The 27,664-nt window shown below is 37.0% G+C and overlaps 3 protein-coding genes across 10 annotated transcripts; 2 read left to right on the top strand and 1 right to left on the bottom strand.

Moving 5' to 3' along the window:
• Positions 1-50: 50 nt before the first annotated feature.
• BIR1 (BAK1-interacting receptor-like kinase 1) lies at positions 51-4,511 on the top strand. 8 transcript variants are annotated; one of them, XR_015817793.1, is made up of 5 exons: positions 197-640; positions 843-1,793; positions 1,968-2,989; positions 3,975-4,038; positions 4,196-4,511. XR_015817793.1 is itself a non-coding variant. In XM_088215793.1 (4 exons), the coding sequence occupies exons 2-3, from the start codon at positions 954-956 to the stop codon at positions 2,979-2,981; spliced, it is 1,854 nt and encodes a 617-aa protein (XP_088071919.1). In that variant the 5' UTR covers positions 51-190; positions 843-953; the 3' UTR covers positions 2,982-2,989; positions 3,975-4,511. The 8 variants fall into 8 exon arrangements, 6 of the variants coding, with proteins under 6 accessions (XP_088071919.1, XP_088071921.1, XP_088071920.1 ...); XR_015817792.1 differs by having other exon boundaries at positions 4,188-4,511; XM_088215793.1 differs by lacking the exon at positions 197-640 and adding an exon at positions 51-190 and having other exon boundaries at positions 3,975-4,511.
• Positions 4,512-15,057: 10,546 nt separating this feature from the next.
• Positions 15,058-18,569, top strand: LOC110821782 (Thioesterase/thiol ester dehydrase-isomerase superfamily protein). The gene is made up of 5 exons (XM_022051727.2): positions 15,058-15,732; positions 15,989-16,166; positions 16,967-17,436; positions 17,740-17,868; positions 18,002-18,569. The coding sequence occupies exons 1-5, from the start codon at positions 15,337-15,339 to the stop codon at positions 18,167-18,169; spliced, it is 1,341 nt and encodes a 446-aa protein (XP_021907419.1). The 5' UTR covers positions 15,058-15,336; the 3' UTR covers positions 18,170-18,569.
• On the bottom strand, positions 18,507-23,896 carry LOC110821781 (formin-like protein 1). Its single transcript, XM_022051726.2, has 4 exons — positions 21,250-23,896; positions 20,933-21,132; positions 19,794-20,038; positions 18,507-19,591 (listed from the first exon to the last, which is right to left on the bottom strand). Exons 1-4 carry the CDS (start codon positions 23,748-23,750, stop codon positions 18,788-18,790), a joined length of 3,750 nt encoding a protein of 1,249 aa, XP_021907418.2. The 5' UTR covers positions 23,751-23,896; the 3' UTR covers positions 18,507-18,787.
• Between the last annotated feature and the right edge of the window lie 3,768 nt (positions 23,897-27,664).

The following is a 27,664-nucleotide window of genomic DNA, read 5'->3' as shown; positions in this document are numbered from 1 at the left end:
AAAAGTTTTAAGGATAAAAGTTAAATCTAAACGACATGTAAACATTTTCTTTCGCGGATATTTTTCTCGAGAAAAAGAAAAAGAAAATAAAAAGCAAATACACAGTGAGAGCGGGAGATTTCAGCTTAAGATTGGCACGACATGGACGGCATTGAAGTCACAATTTCATCAAACTGTGTGTTTTTCAAAGGTAATCGAACAAACTCCTTTCTCAACAATTAAAATATGAATTTCACTTTCTCCCCTCCAAAAAGCCAGTCAAGCAACTACTCAAAAAGTCCCCTGCCCTCTTACATATTGCAGTCTAGTCGTCGTCCCCTAATTCTGGCCTCTTCATTTGACTTACTCTAATTCGTCTTCCTTCCATGTGAATCTCGGATTCACACATGAACCCCTAATCCTTTTACATTCCTTTTCTTTAGCTTCTCCCCGTATTAAATTAAGTCTTGGATTTTCAAAGCACTACGCAGACTTTGCTTTTTCACTGCGGTTTCCGTTTCCCTCTGTAAAAAAACTGGAAAAGGGGAAAAACAGTCATCCTTCCTCGTCCTTTCACTATCCATTTTGCGGGGATTTTTTTTTTTTATTTTTTTATTTTTACCTTCTTCTCTTTTTTAAGGAGGAGCTCGTGATTCATCAGGTAGGTCTTTGAATTCCATGCTTGATTACTTTTGTTGATTGGTGTCCGAGTCGATTCATCACAGATTATCTGTTGTGTTAGATTTTTCTCTTCTTGATTGATTGCTACTTGTGGGTTTTATTGGTTTTTCTTAAGTTTTAATTTATTCAGGGCTTTGAATTTGATTATTTTCTTTATCGTATCTGTTTGAATTTGGCTTCAGGATTTGATGTTATGAGGACCATACTTCAGCGCTTTTGCTCTTCTTTGTTAGTTAGGGAGCAACTGATTTTTCTACCTTCATTTCTATTGTGATTCTGGTAGGGGTTTGATCATGATGCTGAACAGGCGAGCCCTTAATTTGGTTGTTGGTTGTTGTATCTGGTTATTGCTTAACTGCAGTTCAAGCTATGGTTCTGAGTCGGATGTAAGTTGCTTGTGGAGTATAAAACAGTCACTTTCTGACCCTTCTAATTTCTTATATACATGGAAGTTTGATAATGGTACTGATGGATTTATCTGTAATTTCGACGGGGTCGACTGCTGGCACCCTGATGAGAGTAAGGTATTGAATATTAAGCTTCCAGATATGGGGCTTACAGGTGATTTTCCCCGTGGCATTCAGAATTGTTCCAGTTTGACAGGCCTGGATCTTTCAGGCAACAGACTGTCTGGAGTTATCCCCCCAAATATATCCAGTATGATTAAGTTTGTAACATCCCTGGATCTCTCATCCAACAATTTTTCTGGAACAATCCCTGTGGATCTAGCCAATATTAGCTTTCTGAATGTTCTTAAACTTGACAACAACCGGTTATCAGGTCATATTCCTCCACAAATGGGGCAGCTTAGCCGGCTCAAAACGTTTAGTGTATCCAACAATCTTCTCACTGGTCCAATCCCAAACTTTAACAATTCCAAATTTACTGCGGAGAACTATGCAAATAATCCTGGACTTTGTGGGAAACCTTTGGACCCTTGCCAGGCTGTTTCAAAGAGCAACACTGGAATCATTGCCAGGGCAGCAGTTGGCGGGGTGACTCTGGCGGCAGTTATTGTGGGCATAGTTTTGTTCTTTTATTTCCGTAAATTATCTGTATTGAGAAAGAAAAAGGATGATGATCCTGAAGGAAATAAGTGGGCAAAGAATTTGAAGGGGAGTAAAGGCACTAAGGTAAAGTAATTAAGTCTTTCTAGTTTTCTAAATTAGAAAAAAGTAAAGAGAAAAAAAAACTTATGCTTTTGATTTTGCAATTAACCAAGTGTGCTTGGATTTGTTGTTAGGTTTATACTTTCTAAAAGATTACCTTTTATGAATATCACACTGAGAAGTTACTATAATTTTCAGGTTTCCATGTTTGAGAAGTCAATTTCAAAAATGAGATTAAGTGACCTCATGAAGGCTACAAATGCTTTTAACAAAAATAATATCATAGGATCAGGAAGGACAGGGACCACGTACCAAGGAGCACTTGAGGATGGCACTTCAATAATGGTTAAGAGGTTGGAGGATTCTCAACACTCTGAAAAAGAGTTTAGGTCTGAGATGGCTACTCTGGGGAGTGTGAGACATCGAAACTTGGTTCCTCTTTTAGGTTTCTGTATGGTCGGTAAGGAGAGGCTTCTAGTTTATAAGCACATGCCAAATGGAACCCTTTATGATCACTTACATCCGACTGATGATGCTAGTAGGCCAATGGAGTGGTCCTCACGGCTTAAAATTGGTATAAGGGCGGCAAAAGGTTTTGCATGGCTACATCATAACTGCAATCCCCGCATAATTCATCGGAACATAAGTTCAAAGTGCATTATGCTGGATGCTGATTTTGAGCCCAAAATATCTGATTTTGGTCTTGCTAGGCTCATGAACCCAATTGATACACATCTGAGCACCTTTGTAAATGGAGAGTTTGGGGATTTGGGTTATGTTGCTCCAGAGTACACAAGAACTCTGATGGCCACTCCAAAAGGGGATGTTTACAGCTTTGGTGTTGTGCTTCTTGAGCTAGTAACTGGTGAGAAACCTACTAATGTGGCTAATGCTCCGGAAAGCTTTAAGGGAAATCTAGTGGAATGGGTTATGCACTTATCGAGTAATGCACAACTCCAAGATGCGATTGACAAGTCTTTGATTGGGAAGGGTTCTGACAGTGAACTTCTTCAGGCTCTTAGCATCGCACGCAAGTGTGTTTCATCAACTCCTAAGGAGAGGCCTACCATGCTTGAAGTATACCAATTCTTGAGAGCTATTGGTGAGCGATATGATTTTACCACCGAGGATGAGATTTTTATGCCATCAGACAGTGGTGATGTTAATTATCTTCAGGAACTTATTGTAGCTCAAGAAACTAAAGGAAAATAGTTGATAAGGTACGAGATATGTTAGTGGTATATGTCACTTTACTTTATATGCAAGTATTTTTTCTTCATGCAGGCTTAATACTTGTTAATATTAAATGTATTTTGATATTTCAGTTACTTGTTTAATAGGTTTGTACCTAGATACCACCAGAATGGCAGAACTCTGTTGCCCCCACGAATTATTTCCATTTTAGGTCTATCTTTTAATATGAAATTTGATAATTTTCCTATTCCAGAGCTTGTCTTTATTTGTTGGTCCTTTTTGTTATGGTAACAAATGGGATCATGGGGTTCAGAATATTGTGTTGCCTTATACAATGGATGTGCTAGCTCTAGTAAGCACATGTGGCATGCGTGAATGATTCACTACTGTTATCTTAAAGTAGTGATTCCAAGTGAAGGATGGGTAGTGGCTTATTAGTTGTACATTTTTTATTAAATATTTTTAATTTGATTTTATAACTAAGTTTATTGAATTTTGTTTTATAACAACTTCACTATAGCTTTAGAATCAAGTTTTCTAGGAAGTTGATAGTACTAGAAAGGAAAATGATTCACATGTGCAAGATTTGGAGCCATAAGTCTCTTACCACCTTTAGACAAACTATAATGTTCCATAGTTAACAAAGTATGTGTTAGCACTTAATGTTTTATGACTATTCTAATGATAGATATCATCTGCTTGTAAGTTAGATACTGTTTTGGTTCAATCTTACTTTGTTCTTATCCTTAATTGTAAAACCAATTTTGACATGAAAAATTTTACTGAAAATTTTCATGTTTGAAGGACTTCCAATCCCATATCATGTTGGTTATAAGTAGATCTTTAGTTTTTACTTCTTAACTAAAACTGGAATTCTACTCTCTGGGAATTCACAGTGCCGACAGAGATGATTTAGATACAAAAGTTATGATGCAATTATTAGGCTACTAAGTTAACAGTTAACTGTATGAATAAAGTAGGAATTGACAGCTGGAATCTATTCTGTTTTAGGTCCTCCATCCGGTCTTTTCTCTGTGTTTGGAATCAAATCTTTCCTCCATTTCTTCCGAGTAAGGTAGAAAATTCTTGTTGTATAAGGTGATAGCTAGGACTTCAGATCATTTGCTGTTGTTCTCTTATTGCCTTTGATGCCCAACTTCTCATTTTCTTAATTTGAGTTGAGTTGGTATTGTGTCTGCTTTCAACAAGTATGATCTTGTCAAGGTGTCCAGGGTGGTAAGAGGATCAAGCGATTATTGCTCAAGTACCCCGTCGGTTATTAAGAAGTAGAGCTGTGGAACTTCAGGACGTGGTATTTTTCATTTGACAGAGTGACAGATAATTGGTTTGAGACTCCTTCTTTTCTTGTTTTAAAGAGTTACCATCTCTGTACTGATTAGATTTGGGAGATCTTAGATATTAATTGATCTGTGAATGTCTTTTGCACACGCTTTGTTTATATTATCTCATATCTTTTGTACATGCTTTGTTATATTATCTCATTCTTACAAAAAGGTAGAAAATCAATAACAAGGGTGTTTTTGGATACCCATACTGGATATCATGCAAGGCTTGAACTCTAGCTATTGGATTCCCACACAAGGGATGGTACTGATTGGATTGAGTTCTATTTATACATGTTTATGAGCTTATAGTTTAGGGAAGCAATGCTTAACTCTATGCTTCTGATTATATGTGCTGTATTGATGTCAAGGAGCCTGTCACCTGTGAACAAATAGTGCTGTATTGTAGAATCCAAATCATGCACCTATGTTTTGGTCATCCTTTGAGAATATGCCTTCTACCAAGGAGAATTTTTTTCTTTATTATGTTCCATCTTGGATCCTTTCCATGTTAAGAGAGTATGTTTAAATAAATTGTTAAAATATATATATATATATATATATTAGTGTCTATTTTAGCTTTTGTACTTTCAGAACATGTTAAAAATAAATTCTTGCCACTAAATACTTTTTTAACTAATGTTAATAATATATATACACACACAATTTATAGAGAGAGACTTATCAGATCCGAAGATAATCTTATGACAATTTTTGAAGTGAGTTTCAAGCCCATTTGATCTTGGTTGATATACAAACTGCTGCAAGAAGAAGCATTTCCTGGCATTTACTGAAGCTTCTCATTACTCTCTGGGTTCATGAAATCAGCAGTGAGGACACCGGGGAGCAACATGTATTATAAGATTCGGGCCAATGATGAACACATCGGTGCTGGTTTCATCATACACACCAGATATTCCTCCTATTCTGATTGTGATGGTGATGATAGCTCCGCACTTGAATTTTGCTTACCACAATTTTACTCTCTTGATTTAATTTTTTTTTTTTTTTATAAAGTAAAAATTAAAATTAAACAGCAGTAAATAAATATATATCATTTCATGACAAGAATTAGAAAAACTAACATCAAATAAGAGCAATTAATTAAGACGTTGTAACTCTAATTTTAGGTATTTTCTTTGGTTTGTGTTTTGAAATGCTAATTGCATTGCTTGGTAAATATATGAGACTATAATAAGCTCTAACAAAGATTTATTTTTGACACCTCTCGGCCATACTTTTATTCTAATTACTTAATTGACGACATTGTGATTGACAAATTATATTTAAATATTAAAAATAACAACAACAAAAAAAATAATAATTTTGACTAATTAATTAAAGTAATAAATTCAATAATACTAAAAAAAATAAGTTTTAACATTATTTTTAATTTGATTAATTATTAAAATTATTTTTTAAACATATTTTTAAAAATATTAAAATATACGTTGACTAATTTTAACTTTTTTTTTTTAATTAAAAAAATAAAATTAGATGTTTGAAATAAATATTAAAAATTAAGAAATAATTTTTAATAAAAATCAAACTTTATTAGCTATTTCATGGATATGAATATTTGGGATATCTGGAAATAAAGAAATTAAATTGCTCTGACAGACACTGTGGAGGTAGAAATGAATTGGACAAACAATAAGATATTAGTTAGATATCGAGTTTGTTGGAAGTAAAGTATTTTTATGTGAGGTATAGATATGTTGTAAATGTGGGTGGGTGGGCATGTATTATCTAATTTGGGTTATAGGTGCATCCTTACATACATATATATATATATATATGGATGGGCATGTGTTAACTAATTTGGTTGATAGGTGCATCCTTACATATTACTATGCATGATAGTTGTTTATATGTACATAATATTCCTTCTCACTTAAATTGATTTTGGCTATTGGTAAGACTTAGTCACTAAAAAGGTTAATGTTTTATCTATATCCACAATGGATGTTAATTTGAGTTAAATAAATGTTTTCAAATGCTGTTGAAAAAAATAAATGTCAATGTGAAAATTCAATCTACTCTGGATTAAAAATTGAATCGAATTGAATAATTTTTTTACAGTTTAACTTAACATTTTTTAATATTAATAATTAAAATAATATATATGCATATTATGTACATTATGTAAATAACATATTAACTATATTTAAAAAATTAAAAATTTTGAGTAAATTTCACTCCAATTTAACTTTTTAATTTGGTTTTCGACTAAAGTGGCATGGATCCGGTCTTCAATATAAAAAATTATTTTTATTTAGTTTTGATCTAATTTAATCCACTTTAGTTTAGTTTGATTTTGAAAAATATTCTAACAGTATGAACACAGTTATTAATATGGAGAGAAAAATAATTTATTTTGATTCTATTACAATTTTTTTTTTTAAAAAAAAATCCAATTTAAGGTATAGTTATTCATGAAAATGGACACTCAAAATTCAACTTTTTAGTTATATCAATATTATTATGGTTATTTGTGACTTTTAATAAAACTATTTGAAATTTTACTTTGAAGATTTATCCATTTACCAAAGAAACTTCAATCCCAAACACTTCATAACATCATATGACAAAACAATCTCTTGATCTTTGTGCCAATTTTATTTGTCTCAATCCTAAAACAAATGTTGTAAGTAAAAATACCACAATAAAGATTTGATACAAATACAAATAATGATTTCATTGACAATCTCTTTATCTCTATCAATGCTAGTTTCATTTCAATTCAATGAGAGAGAGCAAGATTAGAGGTGGGTTTTGTGAGAGATTATAAATGTTCTTGGCGTATCGAGTTTTGTGGGTTCGTATTTAATGGAAATTGGGTCGATTTCAATATGTTGTTACTTAATTCATGTTGTTGTTACTTGAGTGTTGATATAACAATCGATATTAATTTTTAAAATAAAAATTAATGATGATTTGAAAAAAATTTAAAAGTATAAATCTAAATTGAAAAGAAAAAAAAAATTCTGTACGTATGTATAATATTTAGGTCATTTACTTTTCTTTTTTTCATTTTCCACAATTTGAGGAACTAAAAAATTTTAAAATTTTCAAGAAAAGAAAGTAACGTTGACCATCTCTTCTTTTATCTTCATTGAGTATTATTTTTATGTTAAAAATTTCATAATTTCTTTTCTCTCTAATTCTCCTTCTTGTAGAATTAAAAAATTATTGGATCAATTTTAATTTAATCGGTTTCTTGGTAGACATTCGGCAAAATTAGAATGGTGCCCTAATTTTAACCGGTTTATTGTCAAATACAATGTCTAATGGAGCCTCTCCATTGATATTATCTCAAGTATTTCATTGGACATTTCAAAAAAAAAAAAAAAAAAGATTTTGTTGGGTATGTATATATATATTATGTAATTGGGGTAACATAATTATCATTGACTTGGAATGTGACACCCCTTTACTGTTTCGACTATATGAACATATACTATTCATCTTCCTACCCAGGACAAGGTAATTTAAGAACTTCCAACCAAATTTTATATCCATTAATTCATAAGATAATCGGTTCTCGTTACAATAATACAACTCTAAAATCAAAGAAGTTTTACAATCATAATCATACACATAAAAGTTCAATACTATTTCAATATAATGAGTATACTACTAAGTCTCATTATCATTGATAACATCTTATTTCTTTTAAGTTCGGTGCTACGTTGTTAAACACTCCAATTTCGATTCCCGCCTCAAAGTATCTGAAAATAAAAATAATGAGCATACACAACCCAATAAGATAAAATTTAGAATTAAAAACTAACGAATGACAATTAATTAACCTCCCTCCTTACTATCATTTACTACTTCTATCATTCTGTTTACCTCTTTTGATAATCAATCAATGATAACCTGACTTCCTTCTAACTCTACCTGACCCCTTATCGTTAGCCCTCTCATTCTCCAACCATAGAAGGGGAATGCACTCTACCCTTTTTGACCATGATACCTTACCAATTCAATACCATTTTGGTAGTCCTTACCCAACACTCATACACCCTCTCAATCTACCCCACCAGTCTCTCACACATCCACCTTCCAATACCGGCCCACAAGGACCATGCACACACATTATTGCTGCATCTTAGGGCCTCACCCCAACAGTAACCACAATCACCATGTCGGCCATTAAATGGCCCCGTGCACCAATACACCACCACATTGAATACACATCGCTATCCCCAGTATCAACGACTACTGAATGGCCCCACCGAACTCTACCAACATCGGATAACGACCTCACACACACCTGACCAGATGACCTGTCGACCACCAAGTGGCCATGAATACAACGTGTCACTACTCATCACACCAGCAAATCAATATCTGCGAGCATCAGCTAGAGGCCTTACGCACACACATACCTCTACACATACACACGTCGCGAGCCACTGGTTGCCATACCAACATACCAAAAACTTTAAAGACTGACCAAGAAGCCTCCCACACCTAAGTACATATATATATATATACACACATATGACAGATTACCCACCACCATGTCTACACATCAGAACATGTAAGCACCGGCTAACCCCCATCCCACCTATACCTATGCACACTGTAGACTACACACCACCGTCCCTGCACACCAGAATGTGTCCCCCTGGGCCAAACAGCCTTACATACCTAAACAACTGGACCTACATCCACTGCAAGTCACCAGCCTGCCTATACTTATAAACCTATACATCTAATGCATCTCAATATCACATTTACTTCACTTGTCAGTTACACTCAAATTTTCACTCGAAATCCCCATCCCAGTCCACACAACACTGATCTGAATCCATTTCACTTCTCTCCCTCACACACTCGCCTACCAAAACTGTACACCTCTCTCTACAACGTGCTCCCTCTCCCTTCCCCGACCACTACTTCCCTTATATTTCCTTAGCTACTACAACTCATCTACCTCCGTCTCCTTAATGTGGAGCATTTCCATTAACCTGCAACATAAGATTTCACTGAGATTTACCCTAAATTAGTTTAGAATTCCAAATTTCTCTTACTTCTTGCTTCCATACTCCTATATCTCCCAAAGCTACCGCGGCCTCACCTCTTCCAGAACTTTCGATCAGTTCACCTCTCGCACTTGCCTCCAATCAACTGCCTCTCGTAGTTGTCTCCCCCTCTCTCTCTCTCTCTCGCACGCTCTGTTTTCCCTTTTCCCTCTTCTTTCTTTCCTCTCTTTGCCCGATGCCCTTTTTATATCTATCCCAACTTCACATCCTGACTGTTGATTTTGCCCATCCCATCCCAACCGTCTATTCTACCCTCCCTTACATATCTAGGCTATTACATGGAATTTAGGGCCTTGTGATTTATTATGCCAATACAAAGTTATAAGATGATGTTAAATTGATAAGATGAAGAGTTTGCTCCGGCAAAGACATTAAAGTTTTGTCGTGTTGGGTAGCCACCCCATGTAAGTTTTGAAGACAAATAGTGCATATAATAATTATTTATTGTGCAAATTGTTGAAAAGTTTCTGAATTTTAGAATTAATCGTATATGAATTTGTTAAATTTTAAGAAAATACAAAGTTTAGCTTTTGCATTTTAATAAATACAACATTAATTTAATGAATTAATAAATATAAAATTACATTAAATGTAACGACCTCGGAAATTCAAAAGGAAATACATATAATAATCTGAGTGCATAAGCTAAATAAAAGATTAAGGTAAATATCCCTTACACAATAGCTTAAAAATACTAAACAATATCACAGAATAAGTTCTCTAGAAAAAATACGAGAAATGAGAAAAATAAAGAAAATTATAAAGCATCTAGTATCTACTCGCCGTTTTCTTGTGGATCGGACTCAGAAACTAGATTCTCCTAATCTGAAATGGCTAAATAAGCAATGAACTACACTAACCCAATAAGGACATCACACTATATCACTGTCACAGAAGTAAAGGTTGGTAGAAAACCAAAAATAACAAATGAAGCACAAATTTTAAACAAATTCGTTTATCAATAATCAAACCATTTATCGTCCACTTACCGCAGTGAGATTTATAAAAATAACCTATGGAAACAATAACATTATAAATATCATGAATTCATATATAATCTATAACATAGCACATATCATACTTTTATATTCAAATCATCAAACAACAACTGTCCCTTTTTATCAGTCTACTAGTATCCATGGGGATCCATAGGGGTCTCTGCTACACGTGAATCATTCTCCTTAATAAACTTAATTCCAGGGCCGTCTCCATACCTCGTCTGGTATGAGCACCAAAATAATAAACCTCAATACCCCGTCCGGTATGAGGCTGAAGTGGGCCGTCCCCATACCCCGTTCGGTATGGGTGCCAAATGACCAAGTCTCCATACCCTGTCCCGTATGAGACAACGTTCACGGTAGGATTTCCTATGAACCCGGTCCGTCCACCATCTCCTAAGATATCTAGTGAGGCTGTCATCTTATCCATTCATCAAATCCCATCACATTCCTATTTGTCCTTAGTCTCCGTTACCAACTCAAACATGAATACATACACAAGTAACGTGCATCCAACAAAACAAGCATATCTTAGATTCCCAAAATTAAACAGTAGTGAAGTAAGTAGTGATACATGCATTCAAAATCATAGAATAAATAAACCAGATACCATAATGCATTTAAACTGTAAAATAAATCAAACAGGAATTAACAGAGAAATATGTCCGGTTCGAGCTCCATTAGCAACCGTAATTAATTATGCATATCTATTTAATTTGTACAAAATACAGTATTATCATTTATTCAGACTTCAATTCCATGATAGAAAATAGGATGAGGGGTCCTTACTTGATTTGATGCCGAAACCTAAATTTTCACTGCGCCTACGGGCGGTCCCTGGGTTTCCTGAATTTTTTTTCGGGAACTAAAATGCGCTTACGGTACCTACACATGTCCCAAATAACTCAAAAATTAGACCCAGGGCCTACTCAGCCAATTTCAAAATTCCGGCACGGCGGCTCCATCTTGCTCTGGCGACGACGACGCCGCTCGCGACGACGATCCACCTCGGGTTGGTTTTTTCGGCCATTTCTGGCTGAAAGTATACGTATCATGTATCACGTCTGGGTTAGCTTCTGCATCTTGTTAGTTGAGTTTTTCAGAACTAAAGAAACGGTTAACTACTGCACCTGTGTTGGCCTTGCCGAGCGAGACAGGTAGATATACAGTTTATAATGATGCATCCTACTTGGGGTTGGGTTGTGTTTTGATGCAGTATGAGAAAGTCATAGCCTATAGGTCCAAGCAGTTGAAGAGTCATGAGAAAAACTACCCCACCTATGACTTAGAACTAGCCGCGATTATCCACACCCTAAAGACTTGGCGCCATTACTTGTATGGGGAGACCTTTCAGATCTATACCGATCATAAGAGCTTAAAACACATATTCGCTCAAAAGGATCTCAACATGCGTAAGAGAATATGGATATAACTCCTCAAAGACTACGATTACAACATATTGTATCACCCAGGCAAAGGCAACACAGTAGCCGATGCACTCAGCAAAAAAAATGCAGACATATTAGCTCATATAATAGTTTCATAATGCAAGGAAATAGGGGCCGTACAACAGGTACGACTTCAGCCTATGGATCCCCAGGGATACCAGTAAGCAAATAAAAAGAGAAAGTTGTTGTTCTGACTAATTGAATATGAGATTATGATGTTGTTTGTGTTATTGTCTCTATATGTCGATTTTTGGAAATCTTACTACGGTAAGTATATTATAAATAATTTTATTTATAATAAATGAATTTACTTAATTTAAGAGTTCAATTAGTTGTTTTTATAATTTTTACGAACCTTCATTTCTGTATCGGTGAGTAGTGTGACATTCTTACTGAATTAATGTAACTCACTCTTTCATTAATTATTTCAGATCAAGAGAACTAAGATCCATATCTCGATCCACAAGAGGGTTGCGAATAAGATAGAACTAAGATCCATATCTCGATCCACAAGAGGGTTGCGAATAAGATATCCAATTGTTTACTTTTTATTTATTTCTTTTATTTTTCGTTTGTTTTTTTAGAAGAGTCATTCTCGTATCCCTATTTGTAGCACCCGGAAAGGAGGAGGAAAAAAAAAAAGAAAAAAAAAAAAGAGGGGGGGGCCACGTCAGCAGCCACGTCAGCAGGCCCGGTCAGCAGTCCCGGCCAACCGGGGCCTGCCACGTGGCAAGATCGCGTCATTCCAAAAGGAGCCACGTTGGCGATCCGCGTGGGTGCGATCCGACGGCTCAGATCAATCGCGCGATCGGACGGCCCAGATTCAAACGCACGGACGGCCCAGATTCAATCAAAAACGAACGGCCCAGATTAAAATGAAATGAACGGCTGTGATCAAAAGGCAAGGGGTTATAAATAGAACCCCCACACCAGACCACAAACCCTAGCCGCCAGCCGCTCGCCGGAGAAGACGAACCAGAGGCCGACCGCCGCCACCCGCCGCCACTCGCCGCCGCACCGGGGAAATTTCCGACCGCCGATCGAGGTAAATTTCATACCCCCGACTCGTTTTTCCCCACTGATTCCTCCTATGGCCAAATCGAAGCCGAAATCCCGGCCAAACGGCCGGAATACGCGGCCGAAGCCCAGCGGCGCCGCCGCGCCCCCTCTCGGTTTTTGCCTCCGACGAGGCCCTTCCCGGCCTCCGTTCGATGCAATTTTTATATCACCGTGATCACCATTCTTTTCTCTACAGGTTGACCGAAGCCAAATCACCAAAACACGAACCTCGCCGGAGGGTCGCCGTACCCGAGAGCGCCGCCGCCGGTAAGCTCCGCTTTTCCGTGATTTTTTGGCCCCCCGAGGGCCCTAGGGTTGTTTTCTGACAAGGACCGATGCGAGTGTGGCCAAATTCGGCCGAAAACAGCCAACCCGAGGCGACTCGCCGCCGCCAGCGGCGGCGCCGTCGCCGGAGCACGGCGGAGCCGCCGTTCCGGAGTTGCGATTTGGGCCGAAAGAGGCCCTGGGCCTAATTTGGATTTTTTTTGGAACACGTGCAGGTACTGTTAGCGTGTTTCAGTTCCCCGGGAAAAATTCAGGGAAAATTAGGGACAGCCTGCAGGCGCACTGTGAATCGTATTCGGATCCCGAAAACAAGTAAGGACCCCTCACCCTATTTCCTATCACGGTATTAAAGTTCAAAATGATAAAACGGTATTTCTTGAATTAACGCATGTGTGAAATTGCTTAAGGTTGCTAATGGAGCCCGAGTCTAGTGTGATTAATGATTTACTGTTGTTTGGCATGTTTTACACTGTTTTACAGCTTTAAATGCATTATGGGGTTTGATGTGTTCATTTTATAATTTCGAATGCATATATTACTGTTTTATTTATTTATGGGTTGAAAGACTGAAGAACTGATGCTGTATGTTGTCTGTTTGGCATGAATTACGATTTGCTTTCTTAAATGTGAATTGATGATGCTTATTGAGGAAAAGGAAAATGAAAGATTATGTAGACTGATAATTGTATGATGGGGTTAGCCTGACTAGATATCCTGGGAGATGGTGGACGGACCGGGTCCGTAGGGAACCCTACCGGGATTGTGGTCTCACATGCCGGACGGGGTATGGAGATCTTATGGTTTTGGCGCCCATACCGGACGGGGTATGGGGACGGCCCGTTTCACCCTCATACCGGACGGGGTATTGAGGTTTATGGTTTTGGCGCCCATACCGGACGGGGTATGGGGACGGCCCGTTTCACCCTCATACCGGACGGGGTATTGAGGTTTATGATTTTGGCGCCCATACCGGACGGGGTATGGGGACGGTCCTGGAAACTGATTATGAATGTTAAAGGTTAACGGGTAGCGGAACCCCTATGGACCCCCACGGATACTAGTAGGCTGGTAAATGAGAAAAAGATATGTTGTACAATGATTGAATTACAAGAGGCGTGATAAGTGTTATGTTTTACAGCTTAGATTATTCAATGATTATGATGATGTTATTGTTTTTCTCATATTGTTTTCATAAATTCCACCAAGGTAAGTGGATGGTAAAGGTTTTCATGTTAATAAACGAGTTTGTTGTAAATTATGCTCCATTGGTCTTTTTGTGTTTTTCTACCCACCTTTATCTCCGTGACGGTGAGATATCGTGATGTTCTTACTGGGCTAGTGTAGCTCACTCCTTAATTAACCATTTCAGATCAGGAAGACATGGTTCCCGAGCCCGTTCCGCAGGAGGACGACGAAGGGGATGCCTAGAGACTCTGTAGTCATACGCATAGTTTATTTTCGAGTTTTCTTTCTTAGTTAGTTTAACCTTTTATATTTTAAGTACGCTTTTTTTTATTTTTCGTGTAAGGGATGTTAACTGAAATTTTGATCTTACTTCCGCATTCGATATATTTAAATACTCATCTCTTTTTTAATATTTTCTGGGGCCGTTACACTATTAGCTATTCTAATTTATTGTATAAGAAATATAAACTCTAATTCTATTATTTTATTTTTATATTTAATTTATAATTTTATTTATTTTAATTCTCATAGTGTTACACAAGAAATTATATTTTTTTGTTTTAATTGAAAATAATTTATTATTATTATTTTATGATTTTGCAACCAAGAAATTGTCCAACGCGCTACTTCTTCAACTGTCAAACTCCCACTTGCCCGGAGCCATTAAATTTAACGGGAAAATATTTTTTTTCCGTTAAAAAACGTTTTCTTTCTCTTTCCCTCGTTTGCTTCGCTACTTTTTTTTTTTTTTTTTTTCTTTCTTCATCTTTTGATTTTTCTCCGGCAGATCCTAGACTACTCGTTTGGTTCATGCCTGAAGCTTGAACCAACAACATCACCCAAAACCAAAACAGCTTCTTCCCTAATAATTCCTCGCCATTTTCAACCGCAAAATACTAAATTTCTCCTGAGAAACGAAAAAGACTCATCCCGAATCCTCAATTTTCTCTGAAAACATCAAACTTGCGAAACAGGAGAAACAACAGAATCATCTGCTTTCAATGGATTCTGACTCTCCCAGAACCATCCCTGTTGTTTCTACTTTTGCTTCTCCATTTGACAATCCTCCTCCTCACCCTCCTTCTTCAGTCAATGGCGCCAATTCCTCCAACCGGAAGCCCATAAGTCTATGGCCGGGAATGTATCATTCGCCGGTGACAAATGCTTTGTGGGAGGCAAGGTCTCAGATCTTCGAAAGACTCCTTGACCCACCGAAAGATGCGCCTCCACAGAGCGAACTGCTCACCAAAGCTCCATCTCAAAGCAGGATTAGCATTCTTTACAATTTCTCAACTGATTACATACTGAGGGAGCAGTACAGGGATCCATGGAACGAAGTTCGGATTGGGAAATTGCTTGAAGATCTCGATGCCTTAGCCGGAACCATCTCTGTCAAGGTATCGTGTTTCATTTCAGCTTTCTGCTTGATATTTAGTAACTTTGATGAATTTTTCTATGTGGATATTTACATGATAAGGTTTTGCTGGTTGCCATAGTTCTATCTATTTATTAGCTATTATTTGATGTTGTCATTTTCCACGTTTTTAGTGCAGTAGTGCATAATTATGACTGTTAAGAATATGAATATTTTGAAATAAAGAAGCTTCTCTCATGTTTTCTGCTGTTCGTTGTTCTTGGTGGACTGCAATTTAGCATTGTTCCGATGATGATAGCACAACAAGGCCGCTTTTGTTGGTTACTGCTTCAGTGGATAAGATTGTGTTGAACAAGCCAATTAGTGTTGATATTGATCTGAAGATAGTTGGTTCTGTCATATGGGTTGGTCGATCATCAATTGAGATTCAACTAGAAGTTATTCAATCAACTAAAGGTATCTGTAATTAGAATTAAACAAATCTCTAGCAATATGCAAACCTTTTATAGTTTAGCTACAAATGTTAGCACTGGAATTTGCCTTCAACAGCGATACCAAGAAATTTCATCATTCTGATATTTATTATTCTTTTACTCTCTTTGAACTGTGTTGGCATAATCAAATTATTTTACCATTTGTCTTTAGCAGTTCACGTTCTATTCCCACCTAACTCCCCTCTCTATTTCTCTTAATACATAGAACTTGTTGTTATTCTCAGCTTGCACCCCCATCTTGAATTCGTAAGTGATAGAAATTCAATTCCCATTTTAGTTCATAGGATTTGGATAGTCAACCCTGAAGAATTCAAGATAGGGATATGGGTGAAATGAAATATACAAATCAATCCTAGTATTGAGACTGATTGGAAAGGTAAGAATGAGGTGGGAATGGAATCAGAATTGAACATAGGCAATCTTACTATTGAGTGGAAATGGAATGTGACTTTTTCCTTAATTGTATCATTAGTCATAGAAGCGGATATTGATCGCTTGCAGTGTCACACGTGGGGGCATATCTTTTCTATAGTTTCACCTCTAAAAACATCCGCTTTAGTTATTATATTTTCTCATATCAATTTTATTTAAAAAAACAAGCCTACTTTCATCTAGGTACTGAAAGAAGAAATTGGTTATCACTATTCACTAAGCTACCAGTATAGGCTCTACTGCCTACTACACCATTATCCTATCATGGACCTATTAACTTTAAGATAACTATGACCCACAACAGTTTCCTTGAGCAATATTGTTTTGCAGAAGACACGGATTCTTCAGATTCAGTAGCTTTGGCGGCCAACTTCATATTTGTGGCCCGTGACTCTAAGACTGGAAAGGCTGCTCCAGTGAACCGGCTCTCCCCACAAACTGACCATGAAAAGTTTCTTTTCGAAGAAGCTGAAGCTAGGAATAATTTAAGGAAAAGGAAACAAGGAGGAGACAGAAGGGAATCTGAGAATGGCGAAGTAAATAGACTCAATGCACTCTTGGCTGAAGGACGGGTCTTCTGTGACATGCCAGCTCTGGCAGACAGAGATAGCATTCTTTTAAGGGATTCACGACTTGAGAACTCTTTGATTTGCCAGCCACAACAAAGGAACATCCATGGCAGAATCTTTGGGGGGTTTCTGATGCACAGAGCATTTGAGTTGGCTTTCTCAACAGCTTATGCTTTTGCTGGACTGGTGCCATGCTTTTTAGAAGTTGATCACGTTGATTTCTTAAAACCTGTGAGTACTATGTCCTTTGTGCTCCACATCTTTATTTGTTTATGTATTATGCAAATCCATGTCTTGGTGTAAAAAAATTCACAATGAGCACCCGTTACTCGTGGTATGAAACAAAAGAGAAAACTCATATCGGTGTGACCTGTGCAGCCACAGCCTTCATGCCCTCTCATATCTGCAGGGGAAATGTGAAATTTTATTTGCTTGTTAACTCAACTTCAACTACATGTGAAAGATTTTGTTTTGGTTACTATCTTTATGGAAGCTCTTACTTGAACTAATCCCAAAATCGTGTTGGTTGAGTAGGTGGATGTTGGGGATTTCCTTCGTTTCAAGTCATGTGTTCTGTATACACAACTTGAAAATCCAGACCAACCCCTAATAAATATTGAAGTTGTCGCTCATGTTACAAGACCGGAGATCAGATCTAGTGAGGTAAGTTGCTCTAGGTGCCATATACAAGACTGGAAAGACTCTGGTTCTTGTTTTTGTGATTCTTTTTCAACTTATTGTTATGATTTTCAATGTGATTTTCAATGCATTATCTTTTGCTGTATCTATGAAACAGGTATCGAATACTTTCTACTTTACTTTCACTGTTCGCCCAGAAGCAAAAGCTACAAAGAATGGATTTAAAATCCGGAACGTAGTTCCAGGAACAGAGGAAGAGGCACGTCGCATTCTCGAGCGCATGGATGCTGAGACTGTGAGATCAATAAAAAGAACGAGCATCTAACAGAATCTCGTGTGAGAAAATCAGCATAGAAGTGACTGAGGCTTGACTAATGGTGGGGAAATTTGAATACTTTATGAAAAAAATTCCGAAATAATTTTAGCTTTAGGATATTCTGTAATCATCTAAAGAACGGAAAGATCTAAGTTTATCTTGGTTTGTCCATGCCCTTATTTTCATATTGGCAACATTCACCTCTACGGGCTTTTGTGCTCGCTTTTGAGCTGTTTGAGCTCGTACAGCAGCTAACAAGAAAAAGACTCGGGGGTTTTATCTGTAAGTGAAAGTTAGAGAAAGGAAAGATTTCTTGAGTGCATATGTAACAGCAGATCTTGTGGCCTTTTTCTGTAAATGAAAAACACTTGTGATTCATGATTTATAACAGGCTTACAACTTTACAAGACATCCGCCTAATACAGTAGACTGTCTTATTCTTCCAAAAGAAAGTCGCCTCTGTATATTACCTATGAGACAAAACCATTCCCAAAATCTTTTACAAGGATTTATACAGATACAAATTGAAAAAAAAAAATTAATAAATTACATCAACCTAGCAGCTATTTCCACACAAGCTTCAACCTCTCCAAACCACCAATTTGTGATAGTTTTGAGCCAAGAACCCTAGTGAGATGTGCTCTCTTCATCAGAAGAACAACATTGCTGTCTTCCGGGGAAGACAGGAAATACTTGTGGCAATGTAGGATTCACTGGGACTGGAAATTTATGGGCAGAACTAACTATTGTCCGTTCGTTTATCATTCCGACTTCCTTACACACCCGATCGAGAATTGTAAGTAAGTCTCTAACCACCATGAATATTCTGAACGGATGAGCTTCTTCTTTTGCCGAGTTCCCGTGGAAGTACTCTGTTATTTCTTTTACAAGAGACAGAGCAACACTCTCATGGGCCTGAATTCTTATAATCTCCTCCTCAGCTATTTTCATAAATCTGTTCATCGATTCTGAGAATTTCTGACGGCTTCCATCTGATCCCATTGTTTCATTCAGTTGAACAACCTCATTGATATTCCCCAGGCCTCTAGAAAGCTTGCAGACCTCACTGCCAAGCACATCAGAATCCATGGCAGCAGCTTTCTTTACGTGGGTGAGCTCTGAACTAAGACTTGAAACAACTTGCAAACCAAGCCTCCTGCATTTTGCATCATCATTCAATGCAGAGTTTGGAGCTTGGCCACTACTCGAAAGGCGAGCACCTTCAGCTCTTATGATTTCTTGTACAACGAAGTGCAAGAGTGTGGTTTTCCCATCTGCACCCTTGACATCTACAAGCTTGAGAAGCGTATCAAGTTTGAAGGCCTGAGCATCACCACGGTTTGTCCCAACATTCATGCGGTTGCCAGTCTTGAGCACAGCCTCTAGCAGCTTCAGAAACATCCTACTGTTCCTAAGCTCCTCACAAGCAGCCTGTAAACGTGGAATATCTTGTTAAGTCTTGCCTACTATAACTTACAGAAGCAAGCACTAAGAGGAACAGATTAAACTAACAGGAAAAATTGTGGTCATATTCATTTATATTCTGACAGGTATATCAGAGGATAAGTTGAATAGTAAAAGAACCTTGGAAAGGAAAAGGAAAAAGAAAAAGATTAGATGACTTCTGTTTTACCTCTAGGGTTTCAAATGACCTTTTCAGGTAGTCAACCTCGGATTCAAAGTTTGCCATGTAAAGCATTGCATCCACTCTTTTAAATGCAAAAGGTATGTCAATCACTGCCTTAAGAAATTTCTCAGCAGGACCAAGCTTAATTGGTGAATCGTCTTTGTAATCCTTCAACTTCCTTTCTTCTTCTTTGGTTGGAGCCATCTTCAGTAAACTTTCTAGAAGTTCAGTTCCAAGTGTTTCTGGATTGCCTGTATAGAAGTAGAAATAATTTTTGTTGCAACCTCAATAAGTCCTAAGAACCAATCAAGTTGATTATGGATTTTCTTTTAATTGATGCATAAATATGAAAGAACTGTACTAGGATGAGGGCTCAATGGAATTAAAATTTTCTGTTGCAAGAAGCTTTGAGAATTTCCAGACTGATAGTGATGAAATGAAAGCATTGTAAGATCAACCTTAGTGAATCATTCTGGGTTTGAATGGAGAATTAAACACTGGGTTGAGTAGTAGCAAACCCAGATAACCTGACATACTCGAAAGATGTGATCATATCATAGATATTGTGAATTCAGTGTGATTGGGCATATAGACCATAAGAAGGAAGAAGAGGGAGGAAAAAAGCAAAGAAATTTGCTATTCAGACATTAAATAGGTTTCTAAATTATTAGCATGTTCAAGGTTATAAGTTCCACTGATCAACTCAGACCTGATGCCCTCTCTTCCAAATGTAACATGAGCTCATTATCACCACGGAGAAGTGGTCAATAATCATTCTATACCTTATCAAGGTGCTATCACCGTAAGAAGCCATTAAGATATTTTAAGCAGGAAAAAAATGCAATTATCAAAGGAGCAAATGGCTTTTGTCTGATACTGGAAAACTAGAGAGACAGGATCACTAAAATACTGATTTCTTTCAAGGACAATTTTATGAAAAACCTTCAAGAAAGTTATCGTTCCAAAACATACAAAAAAAAGGGCTAAAAAAATATCTGCAGTATACATCTACCATAAAACCAAAGATATCAAGCAACAAGTCCCCACTATACACTCAAAAGATATCTAAATTAAATTGAACTTAACCACATAAATTCCATCAGGAAGCCAGACACTTTCTACAAATCAAAGAAACTTAACATTACCTTCAAGGAGTGCCTCACAAACTTCCTCTATTGTGACATTGAGTGCTCTTAGCAGGATGGCAATATTTTGAGCCTTCTTTGGATCTAATACTCTGTTCTCTTGGTTTGACGGTGGAATAACTGACCAAGGAGTTGTTTGCTTTAATTTAGGAGTTGGGGTGTTTACAACAAACAATGTTTCGATCATCTCCTCGTTTAATCTGCAAGTAATCCAATTCTAAAATTCTATATCACGTAAAATACAGGTGTATCATCCAAGAAAGGAACTTGACTTTCATAAACATCAATGAAAAAGATGAACGGGGTCAGTATCTCACTTGAAAGAGCTGGATCGCAGATGATCCCAGACCATCTCACGATCAGAACTGGCTCTAACTTTATCCCAATGTAATGGCTTCAACTTGGGTTTAGGAGTCTCCTCAATCGGGTCCGCTGTAACACAACTTGGTGGCAACTCAACTGGAGAAACATTTGATGGGTTTTGGATTACGAAGGGCCTGGATGGTGGTATAAGAGGAGGCGGCTTGGGAATGAGCTGATCGATTGGTGTCGATGGGTTTGGACTTTCTGAGTTTCTTTGAGGCAAAATTGGAGGAGGAGGTGGTGGTGGTGGCGGCGGCACTGAAATTGGCTGCTTCGAAAGATTGCTGTTTGCCACTTGAGTCTGAAGGTTTTGATCTGAAACATTCAATAATCTTGGTGATCCATCTGGACTATTCTTCAAACCCCGATCAGGTGATGAATGAAGTGGAGATGCTAAAGGAGACTGTCTATTGCGGCTCGAAACTACAGGAGATGCAAGTGCGCTACTGTTAGCGACTCTATCCGGTGATCCATCTGTGGCATTCGATAATCTTGGTGATCCATCTCGACTATTCTCAAAACCCCTATCAGGTGATGAATGAAGTGGAGATGCCAAAGGCGACTGCCTATTGCGATCTGAAACTACTAGAGACGCAGCTGCGCTTTTGTCAGAGACTCTATCTGGTGATCCATCTGTAACATTCGATAATCTTGGTGATCTATCTGGACTACTCTCCAAACCCCGATCAGGTGATGAACGAAGTGGAGATGCCAAAGGAGACGGCCTGTTGTGATTAAAATCTCCGGGGGATGAAGATTGGCTTCTGTTAGCAACTCTTTCTGGTGAAGAAGAAACTGAGGAAGACAGTGAAGGAGACCGCAGGTTTCTGTCTGCAACAACAGATGTTCTCGGAGACTCATCAGATTTTCCCTCCAGACCTCGCCCTGGTGATGTAGAAGCCGAGGATAGCAATGGGGACTGCAATTTTCGTTTTAAATACTTCCGTATTGCGGAAGGTGCATTCCGGATGCTCAGAAAATCTTTTTCCGGTGATGTAGAAACTGAAGATTGCGAAGAAGACCTTATATTTCTGACCAAGTATGGGTCTGGGTCTTTCTGCAAACCTCTATCTGGTGAATGTGAAGGAGAAGATAGAGAAGGAGACTGCACATTTCTGTTCAAATCACTCAGTATTCTCAGAGATACATCTGGATTCTTGTCCGAACCTTTATCAGGTGAAGTTGAAGCGTAAGATAGTAAAGGGGATGTAACTTTTTCATCCGAAATGATGGGTACTGCAGGATATATATCTGGATTCTTCACAAAATCTCTATCCGGTGAGGTGGAAGGCAGAGAAGTTAAAGGAGACCGCGCATTTCGATCTGAAGCGTCCGATATCCTCCGTGATGCATCTGAATTCCTCTCCGAAACTCTTTGGGGAGAATCCCCGTGCTGAAGCAATGAAGCTGGGTGAGGAGCCGGCGATTTCGGCTCTGATCTTCGCGGGCTCAAACTCACTGGTGGAGAAATGCTAACCGAGTGGGACCTAGCCGGTGAGCCCGAACTAGAAGACGAGCAGGAGCAAGTACTGGACTCGCTGTTTTTAACTCCAGAATCCTCACATGCAAGTCCCGCGAAGGCTCCAGCGAAGGCTCTCCTGGAGGCGGATCCAGTTCCACTCAAGCTCTCTTGACCTCCCAGTGACCCTCTCGGCGAGTAGAACTCCTCGTCATCCTCGGTCCTGCCCGAATCCACGTCGTAATTCTGCCTGAAACTTTGTCTCGAAAGTGGGGGCAACGGCCTGAGCTCCGGCGATTCCAACTTCCTCGAATCTGACCCTGCATTAACATTTCCTCCATTGTTGCGCGAATTGGAACTCTCATCGATACTACGTGAACTTACCAAAGTGCCTAGATAAAGGAACTCGGAGCTAGTGCTGGAGGTTGCTCTAACCTTGTTGCCACTCGTTCTGATCTCAGCAACCGGAGGCGGTTGGAACACTCTGTGGCTGTTATCCGACGTGAAAGTCTTACTGTCGTCGGTGAAATGAGCCTGCTTCTGCCCACGCCTGCGGCAATAGAGAAAGACAGTAATGCCGGCAACGAGAGTGGCGGAGATCACGGCGGCGATTGCAACAATCAGGAGTTTTGGAGAAGATGATTTGGGCTTGGAGGAATGGGGGAGGATGAGAGAGGAGATGTTGGCAGGGAAAGAGGCAAAAGTGACGGGGGGAGGAGGGGGAGGAGAGACAGGGTAGGATGGGAAAAAGGGAGAGTTATTAGGGGTAGAAGTGGAAGAAAAAGGGATCTTGGGAGTAGTATTAGTGGTAGAAGTTGCAGAAGTAGTGGCTGAAGGAGCAGGCGGAGGGAGAGAAGGAGGTTGAGAAGGAGGAAGAGAGTCTAAAGGGAAGAAGGGCTGATGAAGAATCCTACGGCCAGCAATGTACTGAGAGGAGAAACAATCGAACAAGAGCAGGAAGCAGAAGATGAAGAAGAAGGAAGAAGAAGTGGGCATTGTGCGTCTGCAACAATGGGCGGGGAGAGAGAGAGAGAGGGAAGGATGAAGAAGAAGGTGAGTGATTTGTGGGGACTTTTGTTGTTCTTCCTGAGAAAGAGAAAGAAAGGTAGTGGTGAAAAATGAAAAGGTGGGGGAGAGAAGAAAAGTGGTGTATCCAGCTAAGATTCTTCTGGTTTTTTATTTATTTTTTATTTTTAAACTGATAATTTTCTTCTCTACTTTTTAACAGCTGCAAGGAGCGTAGTGTGCGTATTTGTTTTGAACGACGGGGATTTGGATTTCTTGCATGTCTTTTCTTTTTTATTTTTTTTTTTAATAGAAAAGTCTAATTGTGACATTAATACTGTATGAGGATTGATAGCAACTAAACAAATTCTATTATAAAAAAAAATTGTAATCTGTTATAATTAACTAATAAATTAAAATTTAATACAACTTGATGGTTAATTAAAAAATTTAATATCGGTGTGAAAAGCATTGGTCGGTGATGACTGCCACCAACAAAATGTAGCCACGTCACGACAAGTGACGTCAACATGTGAAATTTTTATTACCCCGTCTGTCTCTGCAACGGAATAAATAGGTTTGCTACTACTATTCCCCATTTTTGTCCTAAATCAGGAATTTTTAAAAGATATTTTGTCTCTTTCTAAATTAATTTATTATTTTTTTTAATCAACTTATTTTTGTTATTCAGTAAAAATAAAAAATAATTGGATTAAATTCAGAGAGCATTATGAAAAAATATATAATAAATTAAATAATAAGATTTTACGGCCAAGGTTAAATTGGGTGTGAAAAGTTAGAGAGTTTAGCGACAATTGCGCCCGTGATTGGAGGTCAAGGAAGGCAGTGTCAAATTACCAATCAACCTTCCTGTTTTTTTTTTTTGAGGTGACCGACCCGGTGCATTGCCAAAAGAGATTTTACTTTCCTAAATTAAAATATTAACCCGTAAGAATATAAACATTATCGTATATTCAACAGCTTCCGGCCAAACCACTACAAGATTTTTTGATTGGTTTATCAGTTTCCTTTTTGTAATTTTACTTACAATTGTTGTGCTCGCCCGATAAAAATCTACTTTCCTAATTAATGACGAACAGTAGTATTTTCATTTTATTATCATATAATTTTCATACTTGTTATATCATGTTACTGAAAACTTATATCATATCACATTTTATGAGGAGAATACTTTCCAAGTACAAAAAACAAAATCAACTACGAGCACCGACACTTTAATAAAAATTTTATGCGCATATGTAGTGCCTACCAGAAGGAATAGAAAATTCCTCACCACGTACGACCCATACTCGACGCATGTCACTTGGGAACTTGACACCCAATAAACTATTTCATTAATTAATTATGTTATGATTATTATTATTATATATTTTATATTTTAAATATTTATAATTTAACTATTAATTAGACAGTGTGTATAATAATGCTGGTTGAAATACGTAAAATAAAAATAAAATAAAATTCAAGATACAAATATTTACGGAGGGACCTCACGGTCTCCGTTTATTTATTTAGTGTCTTGTAGCCGTTAAAAGAAACAAAATTATTAAAAATCAAATGGCATAATAATTAACACTATATAGTATATGATTATTTAAATGATAGTGGGTATAAAATAAGTAATTATGGTTGTTTTGCCTGGAAGGCATTACTGATTGTACTATGATCTGAAAGTCGGTCTCGAGCCGACATGCACCGATTGTAAATAAGACCATGTGAGGACTGCATTTTATTAATTTACCCAATAATTTTAATCCACTCATTTTACTAATAATTAGTATTTTACACAGACATTAAGTATTTATCCAATAAATATAATATAATAAATTAATAATTAAATTAAATTGGATGAATAATGAAAAATAGCCGAAATACTCCTTACATTAGGTGAAGTTGTCGACATCTGGAAAGAGGCCGTCGCTGTCTTTGTTCGGAAGTGTCAAGGTCGCCGGATTTACAGGTCCTTTTTCTTTTAACAAAATACATTTAAAATTAAAAAAAAAAAACATATATATATATAGGTTGGAGTAAGTTTATTTTTGATTAAATAAATTATAACATAAAACACTTATATTTAGTATAATAAGTTTTATTCAATTAATAGTTAGTTAATTTAATAACTACAGTTAGTGAATATTTGGATCCTTAGTTTGATTGGCTCGTGTTAATCATTGAGGCTGTCATAAATTTTTGGTTTCATTTCATAAAAATCCTCATTTGATATTTAACTAAATATATTTTACTCTTACTAATATAAAAATATTAGTTCAAAATAGAGATTCAAAGTTTATTTTTATTTTTTACTTAAAAATAATATTAACATATATTATGTTATACTTAAATATAAATTAAATTTCTGTTCCTCCTAATAGAATTTGTAATTTTTGAGTTAAAAAGTGCAACATTTATAAATGAATTTAATATTTTTTAGATTATTCCATTTATCTTAATTTACTACAAAAATAATAATTCTAATACGTAAAATTAAAAAGGACATAATTAGTATTATATTATAAAAAAGAGGAGATCATTTACATAAGAATCACTGGACATGTAGAGGCATGATGTGCACGTGTCTTCCCACTTGTGCTTGTTGATTTATTTCCCTTTTGGTATGTCGCATATTTTGTTTTCAAGATTCTCACAAATCTTATACTTTGATCCCAAAAAAATAATAATAAATAAAAAAATAGGGTTTTCAAAATTTGTATGACTTTTTTGCTTCACTCTTTTGATCGAATGCATTATTTTGTTATCGAAGAAGAAAAAAGTTTCCCTCAAAAGATTTTAAAAAGGAGGAAGCGCAATAGAGCATGCGGGGCAAATTTTCAACGTTGTGGGGGGGAGCATTTTAATAAATCTAAAGGTAGAAATTATGTCTTTTCCATCGCACTTTAGTATTATTTTTTCTTTTATAGGTGCTAATTTTAGGAGATCTGGCAGGACCCAACCACTCTATAAATTTTGAAAACAACCAACAATCTAAAGCAAAAAAAGAAAAAATCATACCCAATTAATTGGATGGAATGTGTTTGATTATAATTAATATATGTATATCATCTAATAAAATATATGAATGTAATTTTAAAATTACAACCCGACCCGAATCATCAAAATAGGCCGGCCCAACCCAAAAACATTCTCTTCTTCAAAATAGGCCGGCCCGACACGAGACGGTTGGCATGTTTCCTACTTCGATACAGTGATTGATAGGGAATATATTTTCACATCCTCTTTACATCTCCATCTTGTAAAAGATATCTTAGCCATTGGGAGACAAAAGAATGAAGCTTTCTTGGATTACCCCCCTCAAAAGAGAATAGAAAGTTTGAACCCAAAAAAAAAAAAAAAAAAAATTTGTAATAAAAGTGGTGTTGAATTTTTCTTTGCGCTATAATTTTCTTGAAGTATTAACTTGTGGACTCAAATAAATTGTGTGTACTCAAAATTGAATTGCAGTTATTATAAATTTAATCGAGTTTTATTATAATTGTTAATCAATCTTGTACTCTTTAATTATTCAAATATTATCCCGTTAGTGATGCTAATTATTGCAATGATGCTGGTGATGCCTTCCTCTTTTGTCTGAATCTCAGTTTTCACATGGACTTGCTAAATTAGGGTTTGGCACTTCATAAATTAAAGCTTTTGTTCATTTCTTATGCATCTTCTTGTCATTACACGCTTCCTTTTACTTCTTATACAAGTTGGTTTTATTCCCTCTGAGAGATCACCCACTTGCCATTCAATAAATATATATACATATACATGTTTCATTGAGAGAGTATTTATATTACGTGGGTAAATTTCTATATATTATTAATGGACTATGTTTCTTATATTACATATGAAGGCAAGGCAAAGTACCCAATGGGCTCAGTGTT

Source organism: Carica papaya, chromosome 3 (assembly GCF_054855325.1).
Source record: "Carica papaya isolate Zhongbai chromosome 3, ASM5485532v1, whole genome shotgun sequence".
Lineage (NCBI taxonomy): Eukaryota > Viridiplantae > Streptophyta > Magnoliopsida > Brassicales > Caricaceae > Carica > Carica papaya.
This window is presented reverse-complemented; position numbering and strand designations above follow the sequence as displayed.

Bases quoted from the DNA above. Each gene is read 5' to 3' on its own strand.
- LOC110821781 (XM_022051726.2), bottom strand. From the start codon at position 23,750: ATGCCCACTTCTTCTTCCTTCTTCTTCATCTTCTGCTTCCTGCTCTTG. The intron at 21,133-21,249 runs GTGAGATACTGA...GATTACTTGCAG, and splicing joins CTGCGATCCAGCTCTTTCAA to ATTAAACGAGGAGATGATCG. The intron at 19,592-19,793 runs GTAAAACAGAAG...CCACGTTTACAG, and splicing joins GGTCATTTGAAACCCTAGAG to GCTGCTTGTGAGGAGCTTAG.
- BIR1 (XM_088215793.1), top strand. From the start codon at position 954: ATGATGCTGAACAGGCGAGCCCTTAATTTGGTTGTTGGTTGTTGTATC. The intron at 1,794-1,967 runs GTAAAGTAATTA...TATAATTTTCAG, and splicing joins AGGGGAGTAAAGGCACTAAG to GTTTCCATGTTTGAGAAGTC.
- LOC110821782 (XM_022051727.2), top strand. From the start codon at position 15,337: ATGGATTCTGACTCTCCCAGAACCATCCCTGTTGTTTCTACTTTTGCT. The intron at 15,733-15,988 runs GTATCGTGTTTC...ACTGCAATTTAG, and splicing joins CCGGAACCATCTCTGTCAAG to CATTGTTCCGATGATGATAG. The intron at 17,869-18,001 runs GTAAGTTGCTCT...TCTATGAAACAG, and splicing joins CGGAGATCAGATCTAGTGAG to GTATCGAATACTTTCTACTT.